Raw genomic sequence first — 27093 nt, 5'->3', positions numbered from 1 at the left:
ATTTATAGCTGTAAAAGGAAACACAGAATCCAGGTGACAGGTGACAACTCAGAATATAAGAAATATAAAAAATTGTAATGCAGAAATCAGTAGCTTGTTCTTTTTTTTAGCTTAAGTTGTTTTGTTTGGACAATGCACATTTGTTTCCTTTGATTGCCTTGCATTGCATGTTTCATTATCATTCAGCTTGTTAACATTTCTTGTTGCAAGCTACATTTCAGAACGTTTTTAAACAATGGTTTCAAAAAGTGATGGGGACATGTTCCCAGCTTCTCCAGTGGACAGCACTTAGCACTTTAAAACATTACATTGCACTTAATTGCACAGATTGGCACTAAACTGCATATCTTAACATATTGCACTTTACAACAGATTACTTTCACCTTATAACTGATTTACTTTGGTAACCAGCTCATGACCTACAAGTGAAGCACTGTCTTACAGGCTATATTGTGGTGTAGTGTATGTTGTCTTTTTTTGTATTGACCTGGGAGTCTGCAGAGGAAAAATAGCCTTCACGCTAAATCTGGCATATTTACATTGACGTACATAAAGATATGTTCATTAATGTGCTATGTCCATTTTAAATAAATTAAATATGACAGCCCATAGTAGGCTATACGTTTCTGCCATATTTGGAAACTTTTAAAACAAAGACTGAAAGGAGCTTGAACGTTTTTCCTTTTCCTTTCTAAATAAATAAATAAGCATCCGATTAAATACTCAGTGTCCATGCATGCAGCATGTCAGGATCAGTCCTCCATAAACTGTAGCCTCCATGGTAGTCAGCAGCATGTAGGTTTCGGTGGGGCAAAGCGGCTGCAGTACCGGAGTCCACCCAGGCGGAGGCGCTGTTCCGCACCGTATGATCTTTGAGAACATGGTGGTAGATCAGCAGCCAGTCAAGACAGCAGGATATCAACACATCAGAGAACATTATTTCAAGAGCTGGGATTAAAAAAAAGACAAATACTATATGCAACGATTGGGATTAACTGCCGAGTCTTCAGGCAGAGAGAGAAAGAGAGAAGTAATCCGGATATTCCCACTGTGACTTGTTTTGGGAAACAAACCTGAGGTGGAGCTTTAACGTTAACTGGAATCGTATCGCCTTTGTAGCTAACGCTATCTGGCTAACGTGCAGCTTTAGTGTTTGCATTTGCACGAAAACGGGACTCTGCGATAAAACGTTATCGACCTGGATTATGCATGGACTGTCAACATCTCGGCCACTTTAATACCCAACCATTTACATACAGTTAAAGCCATGCTGGCCTCTCAACTTGCAGACATAGCTGGTTAGCTGGCTACCTCCAGAGGACCGACTCGTTGGCGCAGCTGGAAGCCAAACCCACGGCGCTTTCGGTCGGTCTGACGACCAACGCGATGCCGCGGATTGAAGCCGGCCCTTCTGTAGAGCTAACTTCAGGAAGCTAACGCTAGCTGGACATAGCAGGCCGCTTCAGATCGTTGTTATCATTCCTTAGTCAGGCTATTTAGATAGGTCACGAAGCACATTTATTGCTTTCATTCACGGTAGTTTTTACTTTTATGAGCCCAACGGCAGAACGAGCTAATGCCGGCTAATCTGCTAATTAGCTAGCTAGTTAGCCAAGAGCAGTTAGCGCCTGGGCTGGTTGTTGTTTACACTGTGCTAGCATTTACATTTCTACCACTTACAGTTAAATTACTGTAGGAGCGTGTTGAAGTGGGACTGCTAATTGACGTTTTACTTATCAAACTGAGGTACGTTATTTTATATCTGGAGAAATTTTGCGTCAGCCAGCCTCATGTTAGTGTAACGCACACAATCAGTACAGATATCGTTGTTAGAAACCACTCTAGTGTTTTAGATTTTAAACATAATCTATGCAAGCATATGACTTAGACAGGAGCGGTTCAGGTAGTGCTTAGCTTGTATTGGATTAATTAGGTTGGCACTGCTGCTCATAGCCTCACATGTAAACAAGTCTGTCTGCGTGTAAGGTTTTGGTTAGTTATTTCATTGCAGGGTCACTAAATGCCATTTAACATATTGCTTTTCTGTTATTTGGACTTAAGTTATGCGTGTTGAAGCTTTGGATTCACCTTCCCTGATTTAGCTTTTTTACACAGACACTAAACAGGCATGGGAGTTGTTGACCACCTGGAGCAAAGCGAGACATATCAGCCATTCATTCATGATTGATGAGCTTTGAGGAGGCAGACTGTCCTTTATCTATTTTCCACTACAGCCTAACCACTGCATCAGAGCCACTTTCAGCCTTTTGTTACAGTATGTATTTTTAACCACTAATGTAAGCTTGTGAATAGGGACACTTGGGAGATTTAGTTTTAGCAGCACTTTCTTTTACAAGTCCTCCTGACACCTAACTGGAACCGCTGTGGTGGATGGGAACATGAGGAGCAGTCTGTCTGATCTGAACCAGCGTCCAAGCAGCTTGAAAATCTGATCAAAGCACAACAGAGAGCCCCATTGTGTGGACTGAAAACTGAAGAGGAAAGAGATGATGGTGATGATAAGGGAGGCCCAGTGACCGTGTTGATCCCGCACCACGAAGCAGAGGGGTGGCGCACAGCTGCAGACATGAGTCTCCGTCAACCCACCTCTACACTGGACAGGTATGAGCCACTACACTCAGACTGTTCCAATGGTTAAGGATACGTCTCAACGCCTTGCTTGGGGGTATAAAAAAGTAGTACTCCCAAATTGGCCAATTGACATGTCTTTATCTGATTTAGGTCCAGTCTTGCCACTGGAAAAACCTGTCAGACTGGCTGCTGTGAGGTGATGAAACTGCTCTCTGGAACCAGGAGAGACAGATGGCAAAATACTTGATGCACAGCAACATAGGCAGCCCGAGAATACACACTGAAAAAGATTTTTAAACAATTCTTAGACTGAATATTTGTGGGTGTGCGGGGGAAGGATCAATCATAACAATAATCATGACTCTTAACTCTGTGATTCTGAATCGATTCACAGACGCTGTTGATGTTTATTGAGAAAGAGGAACTTAACAGAGAGACTTAACTTTCATCTTTAAAAACTTTGTGCTCCATCACCCAGAGGCTACCTAACGTTAGCTCACTGCCAGAACACGCACATCAACTCAACATTTAGCTGAGTTGATGTGATGTTAGTCAGTAAATGACACTTCCGTTTAACTGGTCTCATACAGACAGAAGCCTGTAGCATGCTTCCAAATCAATGCACTTTACTTTTTGAAATGAAAGGCTCAGAAACTGACCTTCATCCTGGCCAGCTTTATATAGGTTCATTTTTAATGTTGTTGCACACCTAGTCACCAAAACAAATTCCTTGTATTGTGTAAAAACAACTTAAAGCAATTAATCCAATTAACCTGATTCGGAACAGCCAGTTATGTTTCATATTGCGTTTGACTAGATTGGGAGCCTCAAAACAGTTGTTTGATTTATTCAACTGAGAATTGATTCTGAATCGAGTCGAGACACCAAGAATCTGATTTGAATTTCCTAAAGATTTCCGCCGTTATTGTTAATATTGAGTTTCAGTATCTGTTTGTTGCTTAAATCTCGTGTTGTGGCTCTTCACCTGCGCTGTCTAGCTTTTGCCGCTGCTTAAAACTTAATGTACAGCAGTTCATCCTGTTTGTCGCCATGCTCACCACGTAGCCCAACACTGTGTTTCTGTGGTCATCTGTGTCTTGATCGTGTGTCTTTCCTGTTTCTCCTGCTGTCAACTTTTTCCCCCTCTGTCTGTCTGTGTGTGTGTGTGAGTTCTTGTGCACGTGCCTACCGCTGTGTCTGTGTCTCTGTGTGTGTGTGTGTGTGTGTAACAGCAGGGCAGCCAATAAGAAAAACGCCCACCTGTTCAGGTAGGAAAGCTGTTCAGTGAGAGCTAATGTCAGGGTTTGGGGTTAATGACGCCTACAAGTTGTACAGCTGTGGCAGCAGATTTCAGGTTGCTCGGGCTTCATGTAGCAGTGTAGTTATATATACAGACTTGCCAGCACTTCTGTTGTGTCCCAGGTTTCTCCCATATTTCAGAGCCTTCTCCCAGCGCCCTCCTGTTTTGTTGTTTCTTCCGGCAAACCCCTGTAATTTGCACGGCCCTCAAACTCTCTTGTGAATCATCAAACACAGATCCATACGTTTTGCATGTTTGTCTCACTTCACCCATGTTGCCGGATTGCCTACGAAAGACAATCCACCCACTACGTACGATTTCAACCCATCTGTCGCGGCAACCCGGCACGTTAGCTGTTGTCAAATTTCCACCTAAAAAAAATAAATGCAAATTTGAGCAGCTTTGGGCTGCACAGTTTCCATTCATATCTGCCAGTTACCATGATAGTAGCCGTGCCTCTAGGGTTGAGTTTAATATGGGGCGCGGTGGGAAAAAGGACGTGAGCAATATACGCCAATATACTCCGTATGCTCACAATGTATCATAGCTCACTGGGATGCACCGATTCATATATCATATAAGAAACATCATGGCTCCAACTAATCATGTCGCTACTGGTGATGATACTGATTTGGTGGATTGATTTGATGCATTCCCAGTAACTTGTTTTATATGAAGTGCAGCCTTGAGGATGTTTTGAACAGATCTCGGTCAGTTTCTCTGTGTCCTTTTTTACGTCAAGATTGGTCTTCATTCTTCTCTCTTTTCTCTGTCCCTCTCCCCCTTGATCTGCCTTTTCCTTCTTTTCTGTCATGCTTCGCTTTCAGCCCTTTTGCTGCTTGGTGAGTTTTTCCCGTCGACTCCTTCCACGCTTCTCGTGCTCTTCATATTCTCCCTCTCTCTTTACCCCAACATATCGTTCCACGCGCCTCACCCTGAATCTTCTGCCTCTGACCTCCACCTCCCCTCCTCTCATGTTGTAAGCTTCTCCTCTTTCTCTTCCCTTTTTTTCTTCATCTTGCCTTCAGTGGTTTCCCCTCTCTTCATTTATTCCCTTCAGATCTGCCCCCTCCCAGAGTGTTTTTCGTAAGTCACCCTGTTTAGTTTTGCTTCGTGCTGATTCTCTCTTCCGCTCATGTCCCAAACCCAGGCTCAGCAGTCTGACCATCGGGGACTCTGAACGCAAATCCTCTGCCACCCAGCCGAGGGAGCTAGCAGTTGATGTCCCTGCTGAGAGTACGGGTAATTGTGACTTCCCACGCTGGTTTATGTTTTTGTTTCAGTATTTCACTAGATTTTATATAATGGACTAATCGACTATGCCTCCCAAACACCTTTTGCATCCCCCCACCCTCCCCTCCCAGTTCCTGGTCTTGTCCAGAGATGTGTGGTCGTGCAGAAGGACCAGCTCGGCTTCGGCTTCACAGTGTGTGGAGAGAGAGTCAAGCTAGTGCAGAATGTGCGACCAGGTGAGACGCGCACGGTCGATGTGTTGATGTTATCTGCTTATGCTTGATGTTTGTAGTGGTACACGTGAGATATGAGATTTTCTTTAGCTACATGAGCTTCACTGTCTGCCTTTACTCATCCTCACAGGTGGCGCTGCAGTCAAGGCCGGGGTCCAAGAGGGGGACCGAATCATAAAGGTTTTTAATACTTCTGTCTGAGAGTTATTGGTTTGTTCCTGTTTTTAGTGTGGCTGATTTTCCTCTTGTCCTCTCAGGTGAACGGCTCGCTGGTGTCCTCCATGTCCCATCAGGAGGTGGTGAAGCTCATCAAATGTGAGTTTGATCTTTGTATCTGTTTGCCTGTTTTGTTTTTTACGTTTGCAGTGTTTCTGTTCTTATTCCAGTGTTTATCTGACTCTGTGTCTTTTCAATCGTCCCACAGCTGGAACGTACGTAGCTCTGACACTACAAGGACCGCCCCCTTCAGCTGCCCCCCTGCCTTTAGAGCCCTTCAACGCCGACCTCACACCCAATCAGAGGACGTCTCTGGCAGGGGATGCTCCACCCCCTCCACCTCCACCCTTGCCCTCTGGGCTGAGCAGCACCCCTTCCCAAAAAATCACTGGACCCAAACCACTACAGGTGAATGAAATTATATTAAGCGTTGATAGTAACAGTTTGCCAGCTACTGTCATGTTGTATCAGTGAAACAGATGTTAAGCTTCAGAAAATGACAATATGTAGGTGTTACAAACAAAGAAAAAAATATTTTGGTGCACATCATCAAAATTATTTACAGTTTCTGTTGTTGATGTGTTTTTTTAGGACCCAGAAGTACAAAAACACGCCACTCAGATACTCAGGAAAATGCTGGAGCAGGAAGAAGCTGAACTGCAGGTACTCTATGCTGCCCTGGTATTTTAAAAAGCACTTGCCAAAATGTCTCACATACATATATACTGTAGTGTTCTGCATAGCCCCAGGTTGCATCATGATATGTGTGTAATTACTGTCTGTACTAGGAAGTTTTAGCAGCCAAAATGTGCTGTTGATAACCGAGGCTAACCAATTTACAGGAGCTGCTGGAGGAGCTGACGAGGAACCCGTCGCCGTCACTGGAGGAGCGGATTAAAAGTGCCAAGAGGAGAGCTCACCAAGTCCGGGTCAAGATTCAGCAAGATCTGGTGAGCAGACCTGCCTGATTTATTTATCTTTTAACAGGCTTTCTATATTTACTGAACACCCCTCTATGTATTGTAGTTTATCTGGGATAGAGATTGAGAAATAGACTTAGATCTGCAAAAATGTTAAAGAGCATTGCATCAGATTCTAGGCCACACAATGAAAAAATTAAAGTAAAAGCACATTTTGAAATTCACTGTCATGTGGTCTGAAAAGAATCTGAGATCCTGTAATCATTATTCATCCTCACATTTAGTCCTTCTCTGCTTGCATTAGGTAAACAAAACAACTTACTGCAGTGTAATACACCTGCCTGCCATAACAGTTTCGACAGAGTCAAAGGATTTTAAATTCAAATCCGTATGTCAGTGTCATGTTTACAGCCCATTCTGCTGTCTGAGTAAATCCTGCTTTAACGATGACGTGCATAATTAACTTTTACAGCCACTGCTGAAAATGAACTAAAGCTTTTATTCTGCTTCTCCAGGACGGAACGCGATCAGAATCTGCCGCGAGCTACGTCATAGCAGGAGAAGGTGTGTATCTCTTTTATCTTTTAACTTATTTAAATACACAGAAGTACAGCAAATAAACTGAGATCTCGTCATTAGATTTGTTGGTGCTACTCACTTCCCTTACACGACCCCACATACAGCGATTTAAAAGCTTATTTTCTTGAGTCGCTGGCCCAAAATAATCTTTTTATGTTTTAATTTTATTGTGCTCCCCAAAAAGGTTCTATTAATTTAATCCCCGAAGGGAATAATTAATCAACAAAGTCATCTTGCTTTAAGAAAGTGGCTCAAAATGTGTCTTCTGTTGTGCCATACGCTGTCCAAGGTCAGGGCTTACTCACCTCTGAGGCCATATGCTTAACAAAACGGAAGCACTTGTCAGAGCTAAGTAGTTTAAAACTCCTCTGTGCCTTTGGCAGGTCGACTATCAATGGACTCAAGTGAAGGAGACGTGGAGGTAGGCTGCACTGTCTTGTCTTTTCTTAAACTGGTGAGATTGTATGTTTGTGTATGTGATGGTCCCACTCATCCCGTCCCCCTCATCCCCCCCTTCCCTTCCTCCTCCTCCTCCCCAGGGCTTTGAGAGTCCCCACTCCTCCCCCTCATTCTCCTTCAGGATGCCCCTACACCGACGGCAGAACTCCGACACACACACCCTGTCTGATTTGGTGAGATGGACACACCCACTTTCATTCACTTTAACACAGATGCCTCCGGGAAAAAGATCCTCACATGCAGTCTGAAAATATCTTTAGTAGGGGTGGGAGGAAAAATCAATTCTTAGATGAATCGCGACGCCGACGTGGAAGATTGTGAATCGATTAACAAATGTCAAAAATCGATTATTTAAATGTTAATTGATAACATAATGTTGACAGGACGCAAACAGCGGAACTTGCGGAAGTGCAGCACCCAGACCGTCTGTGGCGTGCAGATAACAGAGAGACCCGTGTTTCCCCTGTATTCGGCACACCAGCGCTGCGTAATGAATAATCACTCTACTTAAATGTCACACAATAATTTATATCAATGAGCAAGTGATGATTTTAACTCGTACACTGTGTGAGCATGGTGACACTCGACTGTTGGCTGCTCTCTGCGTATCCTGAGAGTGTGGCCTAGCGAATGAGAGAGAGAGAGCGGCAGAACATGACGGCGGAGAAAAATTAGCAGTAAGTTTAAGTCTTGTAGTAAACATGCAGCGTAGGTCACAGTGTGTCCTTTAATAAAAGTCTGTAGTTTCTCCAACTGCTGGAAAAGTGAAGGTTGTTAGCGCTAGCTGACATCCCCCCTGTAGAGTATGTTATTTGGCTGTTATGTAACTTTAGCTAAATTAGTAACAAAGTTGTTAGCTCTGCTGTATGTCATTAGTACTAACTTACTCGTCAGGGGTTGAGAACATCAGGTACAAGCTTAGACTAAACTGGTGTACAGCTCTGTCCTGTATACATACTGTACATCCTGTTTATTATATTTCAGTTTTTCAGAGGAGTCTGCTCCTTCCCTTTCGCTGGGGTTACGCTGAACATAGAGAAACTCAGAGTTTTACAGAGGCTCTTTGTTTCACGATCAGGGCGACTACTGGAATATCAAGTTTGCAACCACTGAAGTAAATCAGGTTATGAGTCATTTAGTTTATTGTTGTGTAGTTTAAGCAAAAACAGGGCCTGCATCGCCAGCTGCATACTGTTGTATCGCTCACTGAGCCTTCCTGCTCTGAGAGGTAGCTCACCTGTGACTGTTAAAAATGTAAAGTCAAGCAGTGAGACGGAGAAGAGAATTGTACACAGCCTTAGATTCATATTTCACATCACCCAACCGCATGCACAGCTGATGAGTGAAAACAGCAGGTGTGCTTGGCCCCTCTGTGCGTGTCCTCAGGTGTGAAGTGCTTTCCCATTTCTTGAAACCTGTGTGTGCGCATTTGTGTTCAAAGGGCGGAAAGGCCCAGATCATCGGCCCCGAGGAAGAGGATGAGGAAGATAACGGCTATGCATTTAATGAGGTGAGAAGGGCTGTAATCGAGCTGCTTGATGTGATTTTCCTCCTTTTTCGACGCTGCATCTTGCTGTTCCCTCCATCTTTACAACTATTCATAATTTTTTTCTCTTTCTCCGTCTTTCTCTCAGATGGACGGCCCGTTTCAGGACATCGAGTTGCTGAAGTCACGGCCGGCACACATGGCGGTGTTCATGAGATACATCTTCACCCAGCTCCTGGACCCCAACCCTCTGGTCAGTCTGCATCATGTGTAATGTTACAACAAATGTAATGAAAGATAGCGTCTCCTACATTTATTTTCCTTTGGGACTGATGATTGTAATTGTGGTTGTCTAAGAATTGAAATGTATGCTGCTGTTTTTTAATGTCATTGACATCTGGAGTAAATGCAAATAGTATAATAAAGGATAACGGTGCTATTTTATTGTAGTATCTTGACACCTAACTAACCAAAAACATTGATTTTTAATATTTCAAAATGTATATCTAGGTTAGCTTTCTTACGTTCATGCTTATGTGTTTCTACGACAGCTGTTTTACCTGTCGGTGGAGGCCTACCTGGGCTCCAGTCCTAAAGACGCCCGCGCACTTGCACCTCAGATCTGCTCCCATTTCCTGGACCCAGACGCTGTATGTACCGACTTGTCTTAATGATTCTATACTAATATTCCTTTATCACAGTGTTGGCGTTAATGCAGTTTTTTCCAAAAAATAAATAAAAGTAGTTGCATTTGGCACCACAGAACGTAAATGATAAACTTTATTCTGATCCTCTGTTAAAAAGTGATATGGCTTATATATCGCGATAAATACTTACAAAACTGTGAATATTTGTGCCTCCTGCGTCTGCTTCTATTACTGTAACATTACAGAACTTTTTATTTTTTCCCTTTTAGCCCCTGAAAATCAAAGTACGGGAGGAGTATCTCACCGATATAGGTAAGCCAAAACTAAAAGCTCGTTGAGTTGTGGGTTTACTCAATTTGTTTTGTGTTTTTAAATGAATATTTCTGCCTTCAACCAAAGATTTTTGAGGTCTTCTTTCATGTGAGACTAAAAACTGAAAAGTGACTTGTGATGAAGTGTGCCCGCTCACATGATGTTGTGTCCATCTTCCCTTCAGAAAGTCGACTTCATGCCCAGGAGGACATCAGAGGACCTCTGTCTGAGCTGCAGCAGCAAGTACTGCCAGACATCCAGGACCAGATACAGGACTACAGGTACATTACTTCAGATTTTTCTTGTTTGTAACATTGAGAAACATTTAAACTGGGAATTAAACAGCGGAAGTTAGTTTGTTTACCTTTTAGGTTTTCCCATCTGATAGAAGAACATTAACAGGACTTCATATTAACCCATTGAGCTTGTGTTTCACAGGAACAAGCAGATGATGGGTCTCGGCTCTCTGTTCGGAGAAGGAGACCTGCTGCAGCTGGATGGAGACCCGGTGAAAGAGAGACAGGTGGTGGACAGACAGGTCACCGCCCTCTGGGAAATTCTGTGAGTCTTGCTCAGACGCTGCTGTTGCATCATGTTTTTCCTGTTATTAAAAACTGTAAAATTACAACAACTTCAGGTTCATGGCGAGGGCACGGGTTCATTTTCTGGACAAAGTTGACTCACCTTTATCTAAATGATGTCAAACTAGAAAAGATCCAGTTGTTTGCTTTCGTCGGTTTTGGACCAAAATTGATTTTCTGGGTTTAAATTCACCTGTTCACTCATTATACATTAGTTTGCTTAAAGACGTGGCTCTAATCATGAACTGAATATTAACACACAGCGAAAGAAGGAGCCTCACCCAAGCTATCATAGCACGACCTGGAGACCACATGACATTTACTCCTTTAATTTTAGCCACACACACCGGCCGATTTCTGTCACATGACTGCTGCACTATAGTCTGTGTCTCACGTCATTGTCTCGACCTGAATGAAGTGGATTTAACTTTGAGGAATTAAACAGGAGATCTCTTTGAAAGCCTGTTATTTCTTATGGAGGGAGTTAACCGCCTTTTCATGTCTCTCTTTCTGTTCCCCCTCTAGATCAAAGCACGAAGAGGACAGAAGGTAAAACAGGCGTCTCAAGAGTGAAATTGTAATTTAACAGCAGCAGCAGCTGCCTGAGCGATGTGGTTCATTGTCTCTCAACACCTTCTCTTTGTTTGTTTCCTCTTGTGGTCTTTTCTCTTCGTCACTTTCCCCTCCTCCTGTCACCTCTCTGTCTCTCTGTCTCTCTCTCTCTCTCTCTCTCTCTCTCTCTCTCTCTCTCTCTCTCTCTCTCTCTCTCTCTCTCTCTCTCTCTCTCTCTCTCTGTCTCTCTCTGTCTCTCTCTGTCTCTCGGTCTGTCTCTCTCTGTCTCTCGGTCTCTGTCTCTCGGTCTGTCTCTCTCTGTCTCTCGGTCTCTCTCTCTCGGTCTCTCTCTCTCTGTCTCTCTCTCGGTCTCTCTCTCTCTGTCTCTCTCTCTCGGTCTCTCTCTCTCGGTCTCTCTCTGTCTCTCTCTCTGTCTCTCTCTCGGTCTCTCTCTCTCTGTCTCTCTCTCGGTCTCTCTCTCTCTGTCTCTCTCTCAGTTCTCCTCTGGCGTCGGCCGTGCTCCTCTACCTGCGTCACTCCGGTATCAAGCTAAGAGACTCGAAGGTCTTCCCTGGTTTGAGCACAGAGAAGGAGAAGTGGCTCGCTTTCTTAAAGACGAAAAAGGTAAGAGTGGCATCTGCCTCTACAGAGTCCTCTCCTCTCTAGCATATGGCCTTTGCAACTTTACAACTGGCTGTGCCAAACCAGTCTTCACTCCTAATGCCTCAACCCAACACCCAATCAGAGCCAGCGTTTAATCTAGTCCGCTACACTGCAGAGTCTGACAGCTGAACACGTGAGGACGGTAAAAGAACTTTGCCCACTTATCGTTCAGGGCAGTGGCAGCAACTTGGATGTAATGTAGGCTAACGTCAACTGTATAAAACGTGTCGGCATCTGTGTTGTTTACACTGGGGGAGCTGGGGATCTGTCCCCATCACTTTTTGAAAGTGTTTGTTAAAGATGCTTTGAAAAATAGGTTGCAGCAAGAAAAGTTAAATGACAAATGAAAGTGCTTTGAGAAAGTTTTTTTTTTTTTTTTAAAGTAAGAATAAAGAAGCTACTGATTATAAAATGATCCCAGTCAGTAACTTTAACACCTTCTTGTCACAGTTTCTATTTGGCCAAATTTTTCGTTCTCTTCCTGTGAACATGACAAAAGAGGAGGGAAGACTAAATCATGCCTGCATGTGTGCTAATTCAGCAGGGAAGATATTACACGAGAAAAGTTGATCTACAGGAGAAACGTATGTGAAAGCAACACAGAATAAGAGCTGCACTGCATTAGATTCTTTATTACTTTTCCACCTGAATTTTGTGCTTCCCTTTACATGAATAAAAACATTTCCATCAAAAATTGGAAAATGTATAGGAAAATGTATATCACCTGAATGCAGGTGCGTGCACACACACACACACACACACTGATATATTTCAGCATTGATGATTTCTATTAAATACTGTGAAATTATCATCTCATCTCGTACCGAGGTAATGTTCACATGCCTAGAGCTCACCAGGTCCGCCCCACAGGTAACCAAAACTCTAAAACCTTTTCTTTGTGCTATTCAAACGAAGGCAAGTTTGGGTAAACAAAAATCCACTGGCGCAGCTAATAAAAGATGAGAATAGAAATAGAAGTTGATAAACAAGAACGAGGGAAATATGCTGATTGTGACTTCATGGTTCGTCTCTCCACAGCTGACTGGTATCAAGAAAGAGAAAGATGGAGAGGATAAAAAGAGAAATCCCATCCTGAAGTACATCGGCAAACCCCGGTCCACGTCCCAGTCCAGTAAATACAAACACACACACGCATTCATGCATAGAACTGGGGAAGAAAGATCATTATTTGATCACGACATGTGTTCATGCTAAAATGCTAAAACGCACTTGCAGTAATGTAAAATCTAAACCGGACAGCTTATTCTTTTAGTCCTCTTGCTGCTCGCACTGGCACATTGTCAGTATTTAAAATGCAGCTGAGAGCATCTGCTGAAACCACTGGTACCCTACAGGCACCCTAATACGAACATGTGATTCTCTCACTCATTGTATTTGTCAGGCACTATTGATTTTTTTTTGCCCTCTGTTTGTCCTTTTTATTGTTTTAGCAGGTTTATTTATTGATTTATTGTATTTTCATTGTCTTGTTGTTGTTCTGATTTCATTGTTTCCTTTTGGTTCATTTTGGTTTCGTAGCATTCCATGTCCCGTTGTCACCCACCGAAGGTACATATTTTTTTGGTCATTGCACTTTATTTGTGAAATGTTTGTATTTTGAACATTGCTTGTGTTCCACCTCATTTTCCATCAACCCTTTCTGCCGAGAGCGCACGTGTACTTTTTTAATCATACTGTGCAGTTAAGTCCTATCTGTGTTTGCAGTCCGGCCTGGCAGTGTGAGGAACATCATTCAGCAGTTTGAGAATCACACAGAGACGACGGGGGAGGAGGGTGGTGACGCCGCCGACCCGCAGAGGCTCTCCTCCAGCAGCCTAGGGGAAGAAGGCATGGACAGGTAGCTCTGATGCTTAACTTCTTAAACTACGTCATCACGTTAGTGGGTGACTGATATGTGTTGTTGAATGGCCAAATATTTAGCCAATATATAATGCAGATATCAAAACAAAGAAAAGTCATGTATAATTCCATTATTCCATGCAGAGTACAATGTAATATACATTTTATTTTAGCCAGTTATTTTAAACTTTTTAATAATGAATGAAATAGAGAAACACACGGGGTCTGCTGTAGATTTTTAGAACATGACTGGTGTTTAAGGGAGAGTGGGGTACAATTTGTCAGATGTCATTCAGCTACATTATTCTCTATAGTATAACAATATATATTTAACACTAGCCAGTAATGGTTATAGGTTAGATTAGACTTGCTGTCATTGAGGATGATATATCTGCCTCTGAGTGCAGGTATCGGTAATTGGCTGACTGACTAATCGGTCTATCACTAGTAGATGTTAAATATATAGTGTACTACCTACTCATTTAGTAAAATGCTCTGTTTTCTTTATTGTAGCCCCACGATCTCCGTGCGTCTGGCACGCAGCGAGTCGTTGAAGGCTCAGGGAGAAGGGCGCCGCCGGGGTGTTGTCTCTGGAACGGAGTCTGTCCCTCGCTCTCGAAGTGACGTGGACATGGAGGACTGCGGGGAGGACAGGGAGGGCCCGGGCCTCAGGCTGCTGCAGCACAGCACCTCATCTGCATCCAGCAGCTCTGCACGGTAAAGATTCACTAAGCCGGGCTTCCTCGGAGTGTTTCCACACAGTTTTTATTTTAACTTTTGAAAACAGAATCGTCTGAGATGTCAGAGATGAAATTCAGATGCAGACCTCTTCAAGGAATCCAAACTCTCCCCTTTTTAATGTAACATTAACCTCACAAATAACTCACCCCGGACGTTACCCCTGGAAATTTAGGTTGTCACCTCATGTCTCTCTTCACTCTCTCTCAAACTCAGGTCTCTAGAGAACCCTACACCCCCATACACTCCTCGGTCTAGACGCAGGTGAGTTTCCTTGACATCCCCTTAGATGACTGGTGATAGATGATCAGCTGATCAGTAATTGTCTAGCAGAAGAAAATTGCTTCCCACATGAAAAACTCCTGAAGAAATAAATGTCAGCCTTCAGCATCCTTTAATTTCAAGTCTTCCTGTAATTTTACATGAACACAGAATATAGTCTTTGTTTTGTTATAGCTCTGTTTGTATAAAATTGTTTTTGTTTTGTCTCTCCATCCATGCACCACCATCTGTTTTCTGCCCGTCCCTCCATCCGTCCATGTCGGCCCATCTCTCCTACCTGTGTTTGTGTATGTGTGTGTGCGTGACCCTGCAGGAGCATGGACTCACCGTTGGCCCTGCTGCCAGACGCCGCGGCGCTGGAGGAGGAGGTCTGTGACAGTCAGAACTGGCAGGACACAGTTCCCGCTCAGCTCCTCTCCACGCTCAGTCCGAGGGAGGTGGACAGACAGGCTGTCATATACGGTATGAGTTGAATTCAACACATGCGTTAACAACAGACATTTTAATATGCTTCACAGAAATACTCGCTACTCCACAGTCATGATACAAAAAGAAAACTTTTTTAAAATGTCTATAATAAAGACTGTAGTGCACTGGTGTTGATCGTCTTCGTTTGTTCCTCTCATCTTCATCATCAGAGCTGTTTACCACAGAGGTGTCTCACCTGCGCACTTTGAAGGTCCTGGACCAGGTCTTTTTCCAAAAGATGAGGTCTGTGCTGAACTCTGATGAGCTGGCCTGCATCTTCCCCAACCTGCCTCAGGTCTACGAACTCCACGGTCAGTCTGTGTATCTCTGTGTTTACGCAGCGTAAATAAAGTGAACATTTCTGGCACTCATTTGACTGTGCACGCAGTAATAACAGGTAAAGCAGCATATTTTCTCATCTTGAGATCTTGTTTACGGTCCTATAATTAACACCATCTTAGGACGTTTTCTAATTAAGACATGAAACTTTAAGCATTTAAATATGGACAGGTGAAGAACTTTCTGTGCTTCATCTGCCGCTGTTTCATTTTGCTCAATAAAGTGATTTGTACTTTGAGGCCTCAGAAGTTGAGGTCCTTTTCATTCCACTCTTAAAGTTGCTTCTGTATTGCTTCTTTGCAGCAAGTCTGTGTGAGGCGATGAAGAAGCGAAGAGAAACTCCCATCGTTCAGGACATCGGGGACGTTATGCTGGCCAGGGTGAGTGAAATAATCATCTACTACTGCAATAGCATCCTCTATGGTTCACCTGCCAAAGCCCTAAATAAACTTCAATATATTCAAAACTCTGCTGGCCGCCTCCTCACCCACACACGCACCCGTGACCACATCACCCCTGTCCTCCAGAATCTTCACTGGCTCCCCATTCCCCAACGCATTCAGTACGAAGTCCTCCTCCTCACACGTAAAGCCCTCCATAAACAAGGCCCCTTCCTACCTCACAGACCTGCTCCACCACCACACCGCAAACTCCGCTCCCCTGACGCTAACCTACTCTCACCTCAAATCCGGACCAAGCAGCGTACCTGGGGCGACAGAGCTTTCACCATTGCAGCCCCCTCCCTCTGGAACTCCTTACCCTACACATCCGAGATTGCAGCGACATGGACTCTTTCACATCAGTTATCAAAACCCAACTTTTTAGAATAGCTTTTAATAACATCAAATAATGTTATATTACACCTGCAGTTGTTTTGTTATTTATTTGGTTGCCCCTTTGCTCTTATGTTTCCACACCACATGTTTTATTTACTGTTCATATATATTATGCTTTGTATGTTTTTAATCTGTTTTAAATGTACATAACGTCTACTTTTACTGTAAAGTGTCTTTGAGTGTCCTGAAAAGCGCTATAGAAATAAAATGTATTATTATTATATCAATCAGTCAAATAATCTCCATTATTGTCTTCTTGTTTCTTTTGTAATGTTTAAAATGTTACACGTGTATTCAGTTTGTTAACAGCTGTGTCTGTTTCTAGTTTGAAGGTGTAGCCGGAGACGAGTTTCAGGAACAAGCATCACAGCTGTGCAGCCAGCAGTCTCAGGCTCTGGAGCTCATCAAGAACAAACAACGTAAAGACCCTCGCTTCGCTCACATTATCCAGGTACACACACACACACACAGACACACACACGTTCGTGCCTGAGTAGTTTTTTAGTTGAAATTGGATTCATCAAAAAAAAACAAAAGAACATGTGTCTGTTTCTCTGTAGTTCCGTCTATGTCTTACGTCTGTCTTAGAGCTGGGCAATAAAACAATAATGATAATCATCGCAATATAATTTTCCTGTGGTCAAAAAATGTTCATTAAATATTTGATTTTTAATTTGAATAATAATTGAATAGAATAATTGAATATTTTTTTGAGGAAAAGGGACTGAAAAAAGTCCTTACTCCACTGTTTGGCATCAAGTGTTTGTTCTGACCATAAAGAAAAGTTTAATTAACCATCTGGTTTCTTCAACTTTCTCTCAGGAGTAAAAATCAGCCTTTAAACTTGAAAGAAATAGTGATTTGACATTTATCGTGATAATTATCATTTTCGAATGAATTTTTTATCATGATAACATTTTTGGCCCTAGTCTGTCCAAACCTCCATGGCTGCGCAGCCGTGTGCTTTATGTCCTTATGTGTTTGACTTTTGTTCAGGAGTGTGAGGCCAGTCCTCACTGTCGGAGGCTGCAGCTCAAAGACCTGCTGGTGTCAGAGATGCAGAGACTCACCAAGTACCCTCTGCTGCTGGACAACATCATGAAGCACACAGAAGGTGAGGAATCAAAAGAAATGTTGTGTAAGAACCGTCAACGCCAGAAAACCAGCCAAAAAAGTAGGTGATTTTTAAGACCGATGTTCTTGTTTTTCTGTTTAGCCGGCTCGTCGGACCTCCCCTCACTTCAGTGCGCTCAGGCGTGTTGCAGAGGGATACTGCAGGCTGTCAACGAGGTAGTAAGGGAAACAGAACACCGGCAACGTCTCAGCCAATACCAGCGCAGGCTGGACGCTGCCCCTCTATTCAAGGTAGTAAAGAAGTTTGTACTAGTTAACCTGTTTTTAGCTTCTCCTCCTTTCTTCTTTACCTGAATGTGTTTTGCTCTCTGTCTCTCAGAGTCTGGACCTCACCACGAAGAGAATGATTCATGAAGGTCCTCTCACGTGGAAACTCAGCAAAGATAAGCAGATAGGTCAGTGCCTCTGTCTGGATACATTCTGCATTGATCAGTTTGGTTTCATACCCTAATCACATGTCTCTGTATCCTTCCTCCAGAGATTCAAGCGCTGCTGCTGTCCGACTGCCTGGTCCTTCTGCAGAGGGGCCCAGACGACCGGCTGCAGCTGAGATATCCATCCCGCTGGTTGGGTGGAGGCAGCGGAGACAGCAAGACCTCCTTCAGCCCTCTGGTGAAGCTGGACTCGCTGCTGGTCCGCTCAGTAGCTACAGGTGAGATTGTGGTCACACCTAAGAATGCACGTTTTAAAAAATGTATGGAGAATTGGCGCTCTTTTTCTTCTTCTGTGGTCCAGATTAAATGTGTTAATCTTGTGATTTCTCTCCAGACAACAAAGCCCTCTACGTCATCAGCACCACAGAGAGGCAGATCTATGAGCTGGTGGCGGGGACGTCGTCAGAGAAAAACATGTAAGCTCCTTTCTGTGACAGGAAGTCTCTCAGAGCAAACGTGTTCTTCTTCTGCCTCCAGAAACATGCTTTGCTGCACTGAACATTTGCAGGATGTGTTAACTTTTGTTTTCTTTTTCCTTTACAGCTGGAGAGATTTACTTGAAAAGACCATATCATCGGCAGAAAGTTCATCACCCCTGATTAATCACGCGCCCATACCTGCATCGTGAGTAAATCTCATGTCTGTGAATAATAAATAAAGGAATGTGTTACAGCTCCTTTGCCAGAAGGTTACTCGTAAGATATTTTGTTTTATTCTATTAGATGGGTTTTTATTTCACGGTGTTAATGCTTAGTGTGTGCGGTTTCTATTTTCTGTAGTTCCCCCAGTCTACGCAGTGCGTCCCCAGTCTCAACTGGCAGCAATGCCTATGCAGGTAATAACCAGCCTCGCGTAATTAAACTGTCTGCAGAGATTTGTGAAATAAAATAAGAGTTTGACCTCTCTGACTTACTCACAAAACAAAATCATTGGTTGCTTCTCTTTTTTTAATTTTTTTTACCTTTTAACTGTTTGAAATCTTCCAGACAACTCAATGACGGAGCAGTTGAACTCCATGGACACTCATTCCTCCAAGGATGACAATGTGCTCTCAGCCGACACCCCATTGGACCAAACAGAAACTTTCATCTGTGGTGAAGGAAAAGCAGTTGGTGTAGCAGAGGCCGCTTTACAAGACGGTGAGAGGGAATCAAAAACAAATAAGTTTTTTTGCCCCAGATCCCAATCCGAGTCATTTTATATTGAATATCTGCTGATTCCGAGTCTCGATCCAATACTGACATAAAAGACCTGAAAAGACCTCGTAGGTGGTCATGAACCTTGTCTCAAATGTAGTGTCGAGATGGCAAAAACCTGCCTCAGTCCTTCCAGGATTTTTGTGATTGTTGGGGCCTAAAATGCCTGATTTTGCGGCAGTGTTTCTAAAAAATTGCGATGTTTTCTTTTTCTTTTTTGTAATGAAACTGCGGGAATAAGTGAAAACTGCAAAGTAGGTATTTTTTTTACTTTAGAATTATAGTTGAAACATTTAACCCTGCAAATTTAAACCAACTTACCTTGATTCTCTCGGTGCATCTGACCGAGATGCAGCAGCCCTGTGTCACAGACGTCCTCTGTGCGTTTCTGCCATTCTCAGCGTATGTTTTGCGGTGGGAAAACGGATCGGTACATCCCCACTGTTGGGTGTTAAACTTTGAATTTGATTTGATTAGTTTATAAGCTATAATGAAACGGGTGTGTTTTTTTTGTTTTCTTCTTTGTGTCTTTTTTACTGTATTTGGTTTAAGCTTGTCATTATAAAAAAAAAAAAAATCAACAAATTTATTTTAGCAATCAGCCAATGATCCTTGAGGAATTTCAGAATCTATCAATTCCTGATTTTGTTGTTTTCATGCCTCTACAGTTGAAACACTAAGGCACCTCATATTACAAGATTTTGAGGATGACGGTTGGAGCCACGATTCAGACGACACGCCCACCAACGAGACGTCTATCGAAAGGAGCTCGTTCACCGAAAGACAGCGGCCAGAGTCTCTGGAGACTGTCCTCAACTTCAGCGCCAACGAATGGGAGGCCGAGCCTGAAGAGGTCCTGCCCCCGGACCCGGAGCACCTCGGAGTTCAGGTCATAAGGAAAGGTAGAGGATCAGACTGAGAAAACCTTTCACATAATTATCTTCAATTCTTCAGTAGGGCTTGCTGTTCATCGTTCATTCAATTCTCAGATAGTTACAAATTTGAAACCTTTACTTCAAGATAAATCTTTTAGACGAATACTTGGTGATAATTGAACTGAAGTAGATCAGCTGACTGCTTTCTGGATCTTTTTGGATAAATTCTGGGTGTCTTTGATGGCTGCCTCCCTCTGCATGTTTTTCTCTGCACTCTGTGATTCATTATTTTGTTTCTCAAACACTTTATCTTCTCTTTTTCTTCTATCTGCTTGCTCTTCACAACATGACACACTGCTCCCACAACTGCTCTTCACGTCACATCACTTCTTGCCTCACCCTTCATTTCTTTCACACACAAACACCTCCACACACACTTTTCTTTGCATAGCTGTGGTTGCGGGTCCTCCTTCTTCTTCTTCTGTCCCTGATGACATCACTGATGATGTCACCCTCCCCTCCGACCAATCGTCCGAGCCGAGAGGCGAGGCCACCATGCAGGGTAACGATAAGTAAATTGGTCAAGTGCGGTAGTTTTTATCAGACGAGCACGTTCTTTTATTTACACGTGTAAAATTAAAGATAATAGAATATAATCTTTAATGTCGTTGTTGAAATAACTCACCAGCACACTTTGTGTTTATCACACGTCTGTGCTCTAGGGAACACTTTCTACTTGGTGATGCCTACAGAGCCGGGAGAGACCGCCACAGATCCCCCTACCCCCACCGCCAGCCACTTCCGTCAGCCTCTGGAGGAAGTGATGTCACCACGGACGCAGCCTGCTGAGGAAACATCCACCTGCGGGTCCGAGCCCCGCCAATCAGAGGCTATGCAACTGGAACAGGAAGAGGAAACGGGCCAATCACAGGCTGGGAACCAGAGTCACGTCATCAAAAATGTGGATGAGATTTTCCACACGATTGAGGGGCTGATGAGCAAGTTGCGCCAGCTGAAGGTGAGTTAGTGTTCAGGTGGGGACATGGTGGCTGGTGATCCGTCCATCAACTATTCACCTTTTTTCTGGACTGTGATCACAAAGTGTTTGGACCGGAGATTTCCAAAGTGGGAGGCGGGCCTTCCCAGAGGCCTCCAAACTGTTCCAGAGGAGGCTCAGTGAAGACATTTTATATTATTTATCAACAGAAGATCACATAGAATATCCTAAATGTGTGTGATTTGTTTAAAGAGGGAGTTCAGAGATACAGTAGTTTGGGGGATTTTACGGTCTTTCCCAGAGCCAGAAACCATAAATGCAGTAGGACAGACTTCTTTTTGCGTGTTGTAGCTTGAAGTCAAACCAAAGGCTTTCTTGGCTCAATTGTGACCCGCCCCCCCTTAGTTACTGTTGCTAAGTCTGACAAACTGCCTGTGCTGCTGCTGTCTATTACTGCACTCCCCGGAGAAATATTGTCAAAAGTGATCTCAGAAAGAAGCAGAGAGTTTTGCAGTTGCATTATACATTTGATACTGTAACTATTACAAGGGCCCCAGGAACAGCGTTTGACCATATCTTGGAAAAATACAGCAAAAAAAATAAGCTATACTGCGCTGTGATTGGCCAGCTGTGTATTTGGGGCGTGGCTTAGCGAAGGGTCAATTGTTGAGTGTCTATGGCATCAAATAAAATCATCATGATCCCTTTGGTATGTAGGACTTGAGCAAAACTAACCAAGTAAAGCCGGTACAGGAGGCTCCCACAAGCCAATGTGGTTGGTTTTGTGCGAATTCCAGGGAGGCTAGCCTAAAGTTACGTCTGGTCGCACCTCGTTATCACCTTCTGTAAGAGGGTCTCTGCTTTTTACAAGAGATGCAACTGCCTCGTGAGAGTATCACTGCAGATCAAACATGGCTGAATGTTTTATGTGGATTTTTTTAAAAGAAAAATATAATGAGTGACTGAAAAACACGGTGTAGACTCCTACATGTCTGTATGAGCAGAGACCCTGCCCTCTGCCTGTAATTTCTTCTTCTTATTTTGCTTTTTTCCCGGGCGGGTGTGAGCTCAGGACTCTATAAAACCGTAACAAGCAGGTTACGTCGCTGTGTCTCTCTCCTTCGCTCACTGTCTGTGTCATGATACTGTGAGTACAGAGCGATTTACCTGGCGGTGATTGGCTTATTCAGCATTAAGTAAACTCGTTTGGCGAGGGCTTGAATGTAACAGACGTTCATTTACATGTAAAGATCCTGCACTCCAGCAGGATTTACACTGTGGGCTGTGTCCTTTTACTTTGTGTTTCTGTCGTGGCACCGTTGATGCCATTTGTTATATATTGGCATTCATGTATCTCTTCAAGCAGTTTACGATAGTTTGTTGCTTGTGAAGATTCACTTTTCACTTCATGCTAGCTGGCATAATTATGTTTATGTTCTACTCAGGTCATTTAGGCTTTTCTGCATCTTTACCCCTTCACAGGAAATAGAGAAGGCCCATCACAAGCTTTTGAAAACCCTCAGAGAGCCATCTGTCAATCAGGAGTCAGAGGAACAACGGTCTCTGTCGGCAACCGTGTCCAGAACACCATCTCTGGATCGCGGCTCAGGAGACTGTGAGGGAGCACTGAATTTGCATCTTTACAGAACAGTGGTTGCATTGCAACTCTTTTCTATAATAATTATGTATTTTTTTTCCTTTAAACCCAACCAGGCAAAGAGGCCAGTCCAGCAGACCCCAGGGTTCAGTCGACTGGATTCTGACATCGCTGCAGAGCGGATGTACTTGCAGTCAGTTAATCTTGATTGTTTGCACACAGACGCACCCATATGTATTCTCTGTCAGACTCTGGCACCTCAGCCCCGCCTCCCCTTCGCCCCTCGTCCCTGCATGCACCGACCGGCGAGTAGAACAGAGCCCAGGAAGGACCGCGGCTGGTTGTTTTTTGTTTTTCTCTTGCCCTGGGATTACAGGAAGCTGTCCAGATCCACCGGGATTTCTGAGGTCCGCACAACCTCTTGACTTCTACCAGAGCGTGAGGGAGTCCAGGGGGCGGAGTGAGGAAAAAAGTATGAAGGAATAAAAGGGCGGAAGACAAGTTGACTGGTGAAGAGAAAAGAAAGTTGGAAGAACTGAAAGTGTAAAAAAAAAAAAAAAAAAAGACCAAGTTGAATATTTGTGAAGGAAAATGAGTTTGTATGTCTCGCTTTAAAGAGCTGGTTGAAGGAACGGAGCAGAAAAGTGTTGAAATGTTAATTTAAAGGAAATAACCAGAGGGACCCATCACCCCTGCACTTTACCCACAAAGCATCCCTCTGTCATATACGTCCTCTACGGTGGACGGATCAGTGACTGGAGATGACACTGGCTTCATTTAGTGGCCGCCGTTTGAGCCAAGATGGCCTCCGGGGGCCCCCTCCCCCCTCCTCCATTGGTTGCTTTACACTGAGCTCAACTGCTACCACGGCCGAAGGACTGTGTCTATATAATTCAGGTTATTTGCACTGGGTAAGGAAACCGCCATCTCACACACACACAAACATCATTTCACCATTTCATTCATCTCAGATCTTCGTATCCCGACACTGTGGGAGAAACACCAAACTTATTGCCATCGGGGACAGTTGCAGCCACGCTGACGTATCCTTAAGCCTTCTTTTAAGCTGCGAGACGGCTGCTTGGAAGCATCAGTGCAACATATTGATCATCACATGGTTCATGTTGATTGTTCATTTTGTAGGTTCTGGAAACACTACTGCGCTGTTTACTACTGAAATGCTAGCAGGTTTTCTTTTTCAGCGCCGCTTCAGAGGCGTGCAGGGATCTCAGCGATTTAAATATAACAAGCTCAGTGGATTCACACAGCTGTTCTGATCATGTAAAAGTTGTTTAGCAGTTAGCGTTTGGGAGATTGTGGATGTTCAAGACAGGCAATGTTGACGATGAGTGTGAGGAAAGAGGACAAATAAAGATTCAGACGTAGAAACTTGAATTTTCACAGAGGAAACCGTTTGTCACTCAGTTCAATTGCTGCCAAATATGACATCGCCTGTCTACACTAAGATTTGATCGTGCATCCTTGAGTCCTCTCTCCGGTGTATTGTGTGTGTAAATACCACGGTAAAGACTGTGAACCAGCAACATATCCCCCCCCCCTCCCTAATCCAGTGGTCATAGTGTTTCTATCTGTCTAGCCCACATCCGGAGCCATGAAAGGACTGCGTTCTTTACCAAGTAGTTTTCCAGTGAGGGAGGCCACCCCACCCCCGCCCCCAGCACAGAACAACTTATATTTACTGGGAGAAATATTTTAACAACTCAAGTATATGCACATGGTCCAAGAAAAAAAGAAAGCTATATGCAGCTGTGCCGTGATTGCAGCAGTTAGATGAAGCAAAAATTTATTTTGAAGGAGTAGTTTGACATTCTGGGAAAAACACTTTTTAGCCAAGATTGATATTGTTTCACGTGTGGTTAATGTGAAGCTAATGCCAGCAGCTGGTTAGCTTAGCTTAGCATAAAGACTATAAACAGCTAGCTTGGCTCCGTCTACAGATAACAAAATCCACCTAACAACAGTTTGCAGATGCTGTGATGATTGATTTATTTGAGCTTTATTTTTAACATCTGTAGACGGAGACAAGCTAGCTGTTTACTGTCACTAAACTGAGCTGAGCTAATCTGGCTTTAGGTCCATACTTAACACGTGGTATCGGTCTCCTCTAACACTCATCAAGAAAGCGAATAAAAGTATTTTCCAAAATGTCAAAATTTTACTTTTAACTACTTTTTGATCATATGTAGGAATCATTTATTGTGTTTGACATTCAGAAAGGTTTTGCCTTGAGGCGTGTGGAAAACCAGCAAAGACTGACACTAAAGCAAAGTGCTTCCCCCCCCCCCAACTCCATCTGAACTAACTCTAATACACGCCAGACAAAAATGTGTATTTAAGCTGTTACAAGGAACGTCTTCTAGACACGTTCCTTTATGTTCCAGTTTAAATGTTTATTTGTTTTTTAGCCTCTTTCTTTCTCTTGTCAAGCTGGGCAGAATCACACTGGACTGAATTTTATTTGAGCTGGTTTCAAATACTAAATGAGGAGTGCTTCAGTGAGTTACCCAGCCTCTTTACCAGCTTCACAACTGATGATACACACTACCAAACTGAACCAAACTAGGAGCCAAGTATATTTAAACACTTCCAGCCACTGATTCTATTAAAGCGATATTTCACTGCCTGGTGGAAGGTTTTCACTTTTAAACCGAAACACACTAAAGGAGTCGGCGGTGAGGAGAGTAGCTTGGCTGTGAACAAATGACACTTATAGTGAGAGCTACTGTTCTCCAGGACTGCTGATTTTAGCGGCTGACTCTGAATTTGTGCCAAAGCGTAAACATGTTCTACCAAAGTGAAATATCTCTTCACAGGCGTTGAAGGGAACACAGTTTGTTTGTTTTCTTGACATCTTGGTTGCTGATTTATAAGCACCTCAGACCAGACGTTATGTCCATGAAATGAAAAAAAAAAAGATTCCTTAGATTTAACACTACAGACACACAGTCATCAAATAGAAAACACGTGTTCATAATTTGACACAAAAATGCTGGATGGTCTGAGCTGGTTTAATCAGGAACTCATCTTTCCTCCAACTACAGCATTTTTCATCTCTGATTTCTACCTCTACACTTCAGTTTCTTTATATCTTCGTTGATTTCTTTTTTTTCACTCATTTCATTTCTTGTACATTCACATCAACTTTGTGGCCCGAACTGGCTGAAGGAAAAAAAAAAAAAAAGAAGCTGATTCCTTTATTTTTTTTTAAGTTGCACAAACAAACTTCCCTGCACAGTGCAAACTACTGTATGCATACACACGTCTTTAACTATCATCTCATTGTCTTTTTTATTTTGTCTTTTTTTAAACAATATTGTTCACTCATGTAATATAGAGAGATCAGACCCACTTGTTTTATATATGTTAATTTTTTTCTGTAAAGGCTTAGTCCTCGTATTTGATTTTATTTTTGTAGATATGATTAAAAAAAAGGATGTATAAATTATTTTCTTCTCCCTTGTTTTTAAAATTGGTGAGATTGTTTAGCTGCACAGAAGGAAAAAAAGAGCTCATGTCTCAAATTTGTGTGTTTTGTGAGATTAAAAAGAAACTGGATAAAGAAAATGATGTGTGCGAGTCTCTTTGAATTTAACTGTCACCGTTTAATGTTGGTTTTACTGTAAGTGAATTTTAGAGTTGAACATTTGGATGTGTCATACTTGTTGGTACAAACCATTTTTCTTTTAACCAAAAGTAAGGATTTTCAACTTCTACCATATTTCTAAATCGCCTTATTTAGGAAGAGTTTGTTCAGATATGAACGCCAGCGGGCACTTTAATAAGTTTGGATAGTGAGAACAAATGATGAGGTCAGTGCAGAAGAGCCACCTCTTTGTTACTATTTGTAAGAAAATAGCGTCCTCTGTTTGCAATAACTAAGACTTGGTGTCGGTTTCCTCTGATAGTAAACGGAAAGGGGGAGAAATTGGGTGTAGTTTAGCTTTTTTGCTAAGTGAAGCCTAAATGTTTCAAGCTTACTTACAGCAAGAGTGACTGGAAGTTAAGCATGTTTGTCTTGAGAATAAAAGGTTTGTGAAAGCTACAAACAAATTAAGCAAAAACTAAAACAGCATCTTTGGATTAGTGATATAGATGTAAGGCTTATTCTGTCATTTAACAAAGGTTTTTCTGCAGTAAAATTGTACATTTAGTAAAACAATTATATTTTTATTTAGATACCACCCTTGTTTTATGAAGTTGTATCTACAGATGTCTTTAGACCTACCTTCATCGGTTGATCAAATGATGTGACTGTCCTCATCAACGTCCATTTATTTTGCACACCTGATTATATGATGAATTAGCACATTGTCATTGCTACTAATTATTTTTCAAGATAAATCGTTTAAGTGCATTACTTGTTAAAAAGGTTTTTGTTTTCATTGTTATATTTGTCTCTAACTGTACTGATCAATAATTCTGCAATTTTCAAAAGGAATTATTTAAATATAACAGCAAAGTAATAATCTGTGTGTGTCAAACCTTAAAATCCCATTCTCATCTTGAGATAAAGAGAAAATCGATAAATATTTAATGATGTTTT

At 42.7% G+C, this 27093-nt stretch overlaps 1 protein-coding gene across 7 annotated transcripts; it reads left to right on the top strand.

The window, feature by feature from the left end:
* Positions 1-841: 841 nt before the first annotated feature.
* Positions 842-26114, top strand: arhgef11 (Rho guanine nucleotide exchange factor (GEF) 11). Of its 7 annotated transcripts, none has more exons than XM_046063810.1 (42): positions 843-1746; positions 2116-2622; positions 5043-5134; positions 5257-5361; positions 5489-5538; positions 5616-5673; positions 5783-5982; positions 6166-6237; positions 6417-6524; positions 7010-7058; positions 7457-7494; positions 7613-7705; positions 8974-9042; positions 9167-9271; positions 9570-9668; positions 9935-9977; positions 10162-10258; positions 10416-10538; positions 11084-11107; positions 11608-11734; positions 12812-12905; positions 13313-13342; positions 13499-13631; positions 14147-14350; positions 14588-14635; positions 14967-15115; positions 15292-15432; positions 15764-15840; positions 16622-16747; positions 17293-17410; positions 17513-17661; positions 17750-17825; positions 17909-18082; positions 18199-18280; positions 18408-18488; positions 18644-18699; positions 18851-19003; positions 19729-19962; positions 20387-20497; positions 20658-20953; positions 22415-22547; positions 22646-26114. In XM_046063810.1, exons 2-42 carry the CDS (start codon positions 2588-2590, stop codon positions 22693-22695), a joined length of 4302 nt encoding a protein of 1433 aa, XP_045919766.1. In that variant the 5' UTR covers positions 843-1746; positions 2116-2587; the 3' UTR covers positions 22696-26114. The 7 variants fall into 7 exon arrangements, with proteins under 7 accessions (XP_045919773.1, XP_045919766.1, XP_045919767.1 ...); XM_046063811.1 differs by having other exon boundaries at positions 843-2275; positions 2358-2622; XM_046063812.1 differs by having other exon boundaries at positions 843-2622; positions 5043-5128.
* The last annotated feature ends 979 nt before the right edge of the window (positions 26115-27093 follow it).

The sequence above is a fragment of the Micropterus dolomieu genome, linkage group LG12, assembly GCF_021292245.1.
Source record: "Micropterus dolomieu isolate WLL.071019.BEF.003 ecotype Adirondacks linkage group LG12, ASM2129224v1, whole genome shotgun sequence".
NCBI lineage: Eukaryota > Metazoa > Chordata > Actinopteri > Centrarchiformes > Centrarchidae > Micropterus > Micropterus dolomieu.
This window is presented reverse-complemented; position numbering and strand designations above follow the sequence as displayed.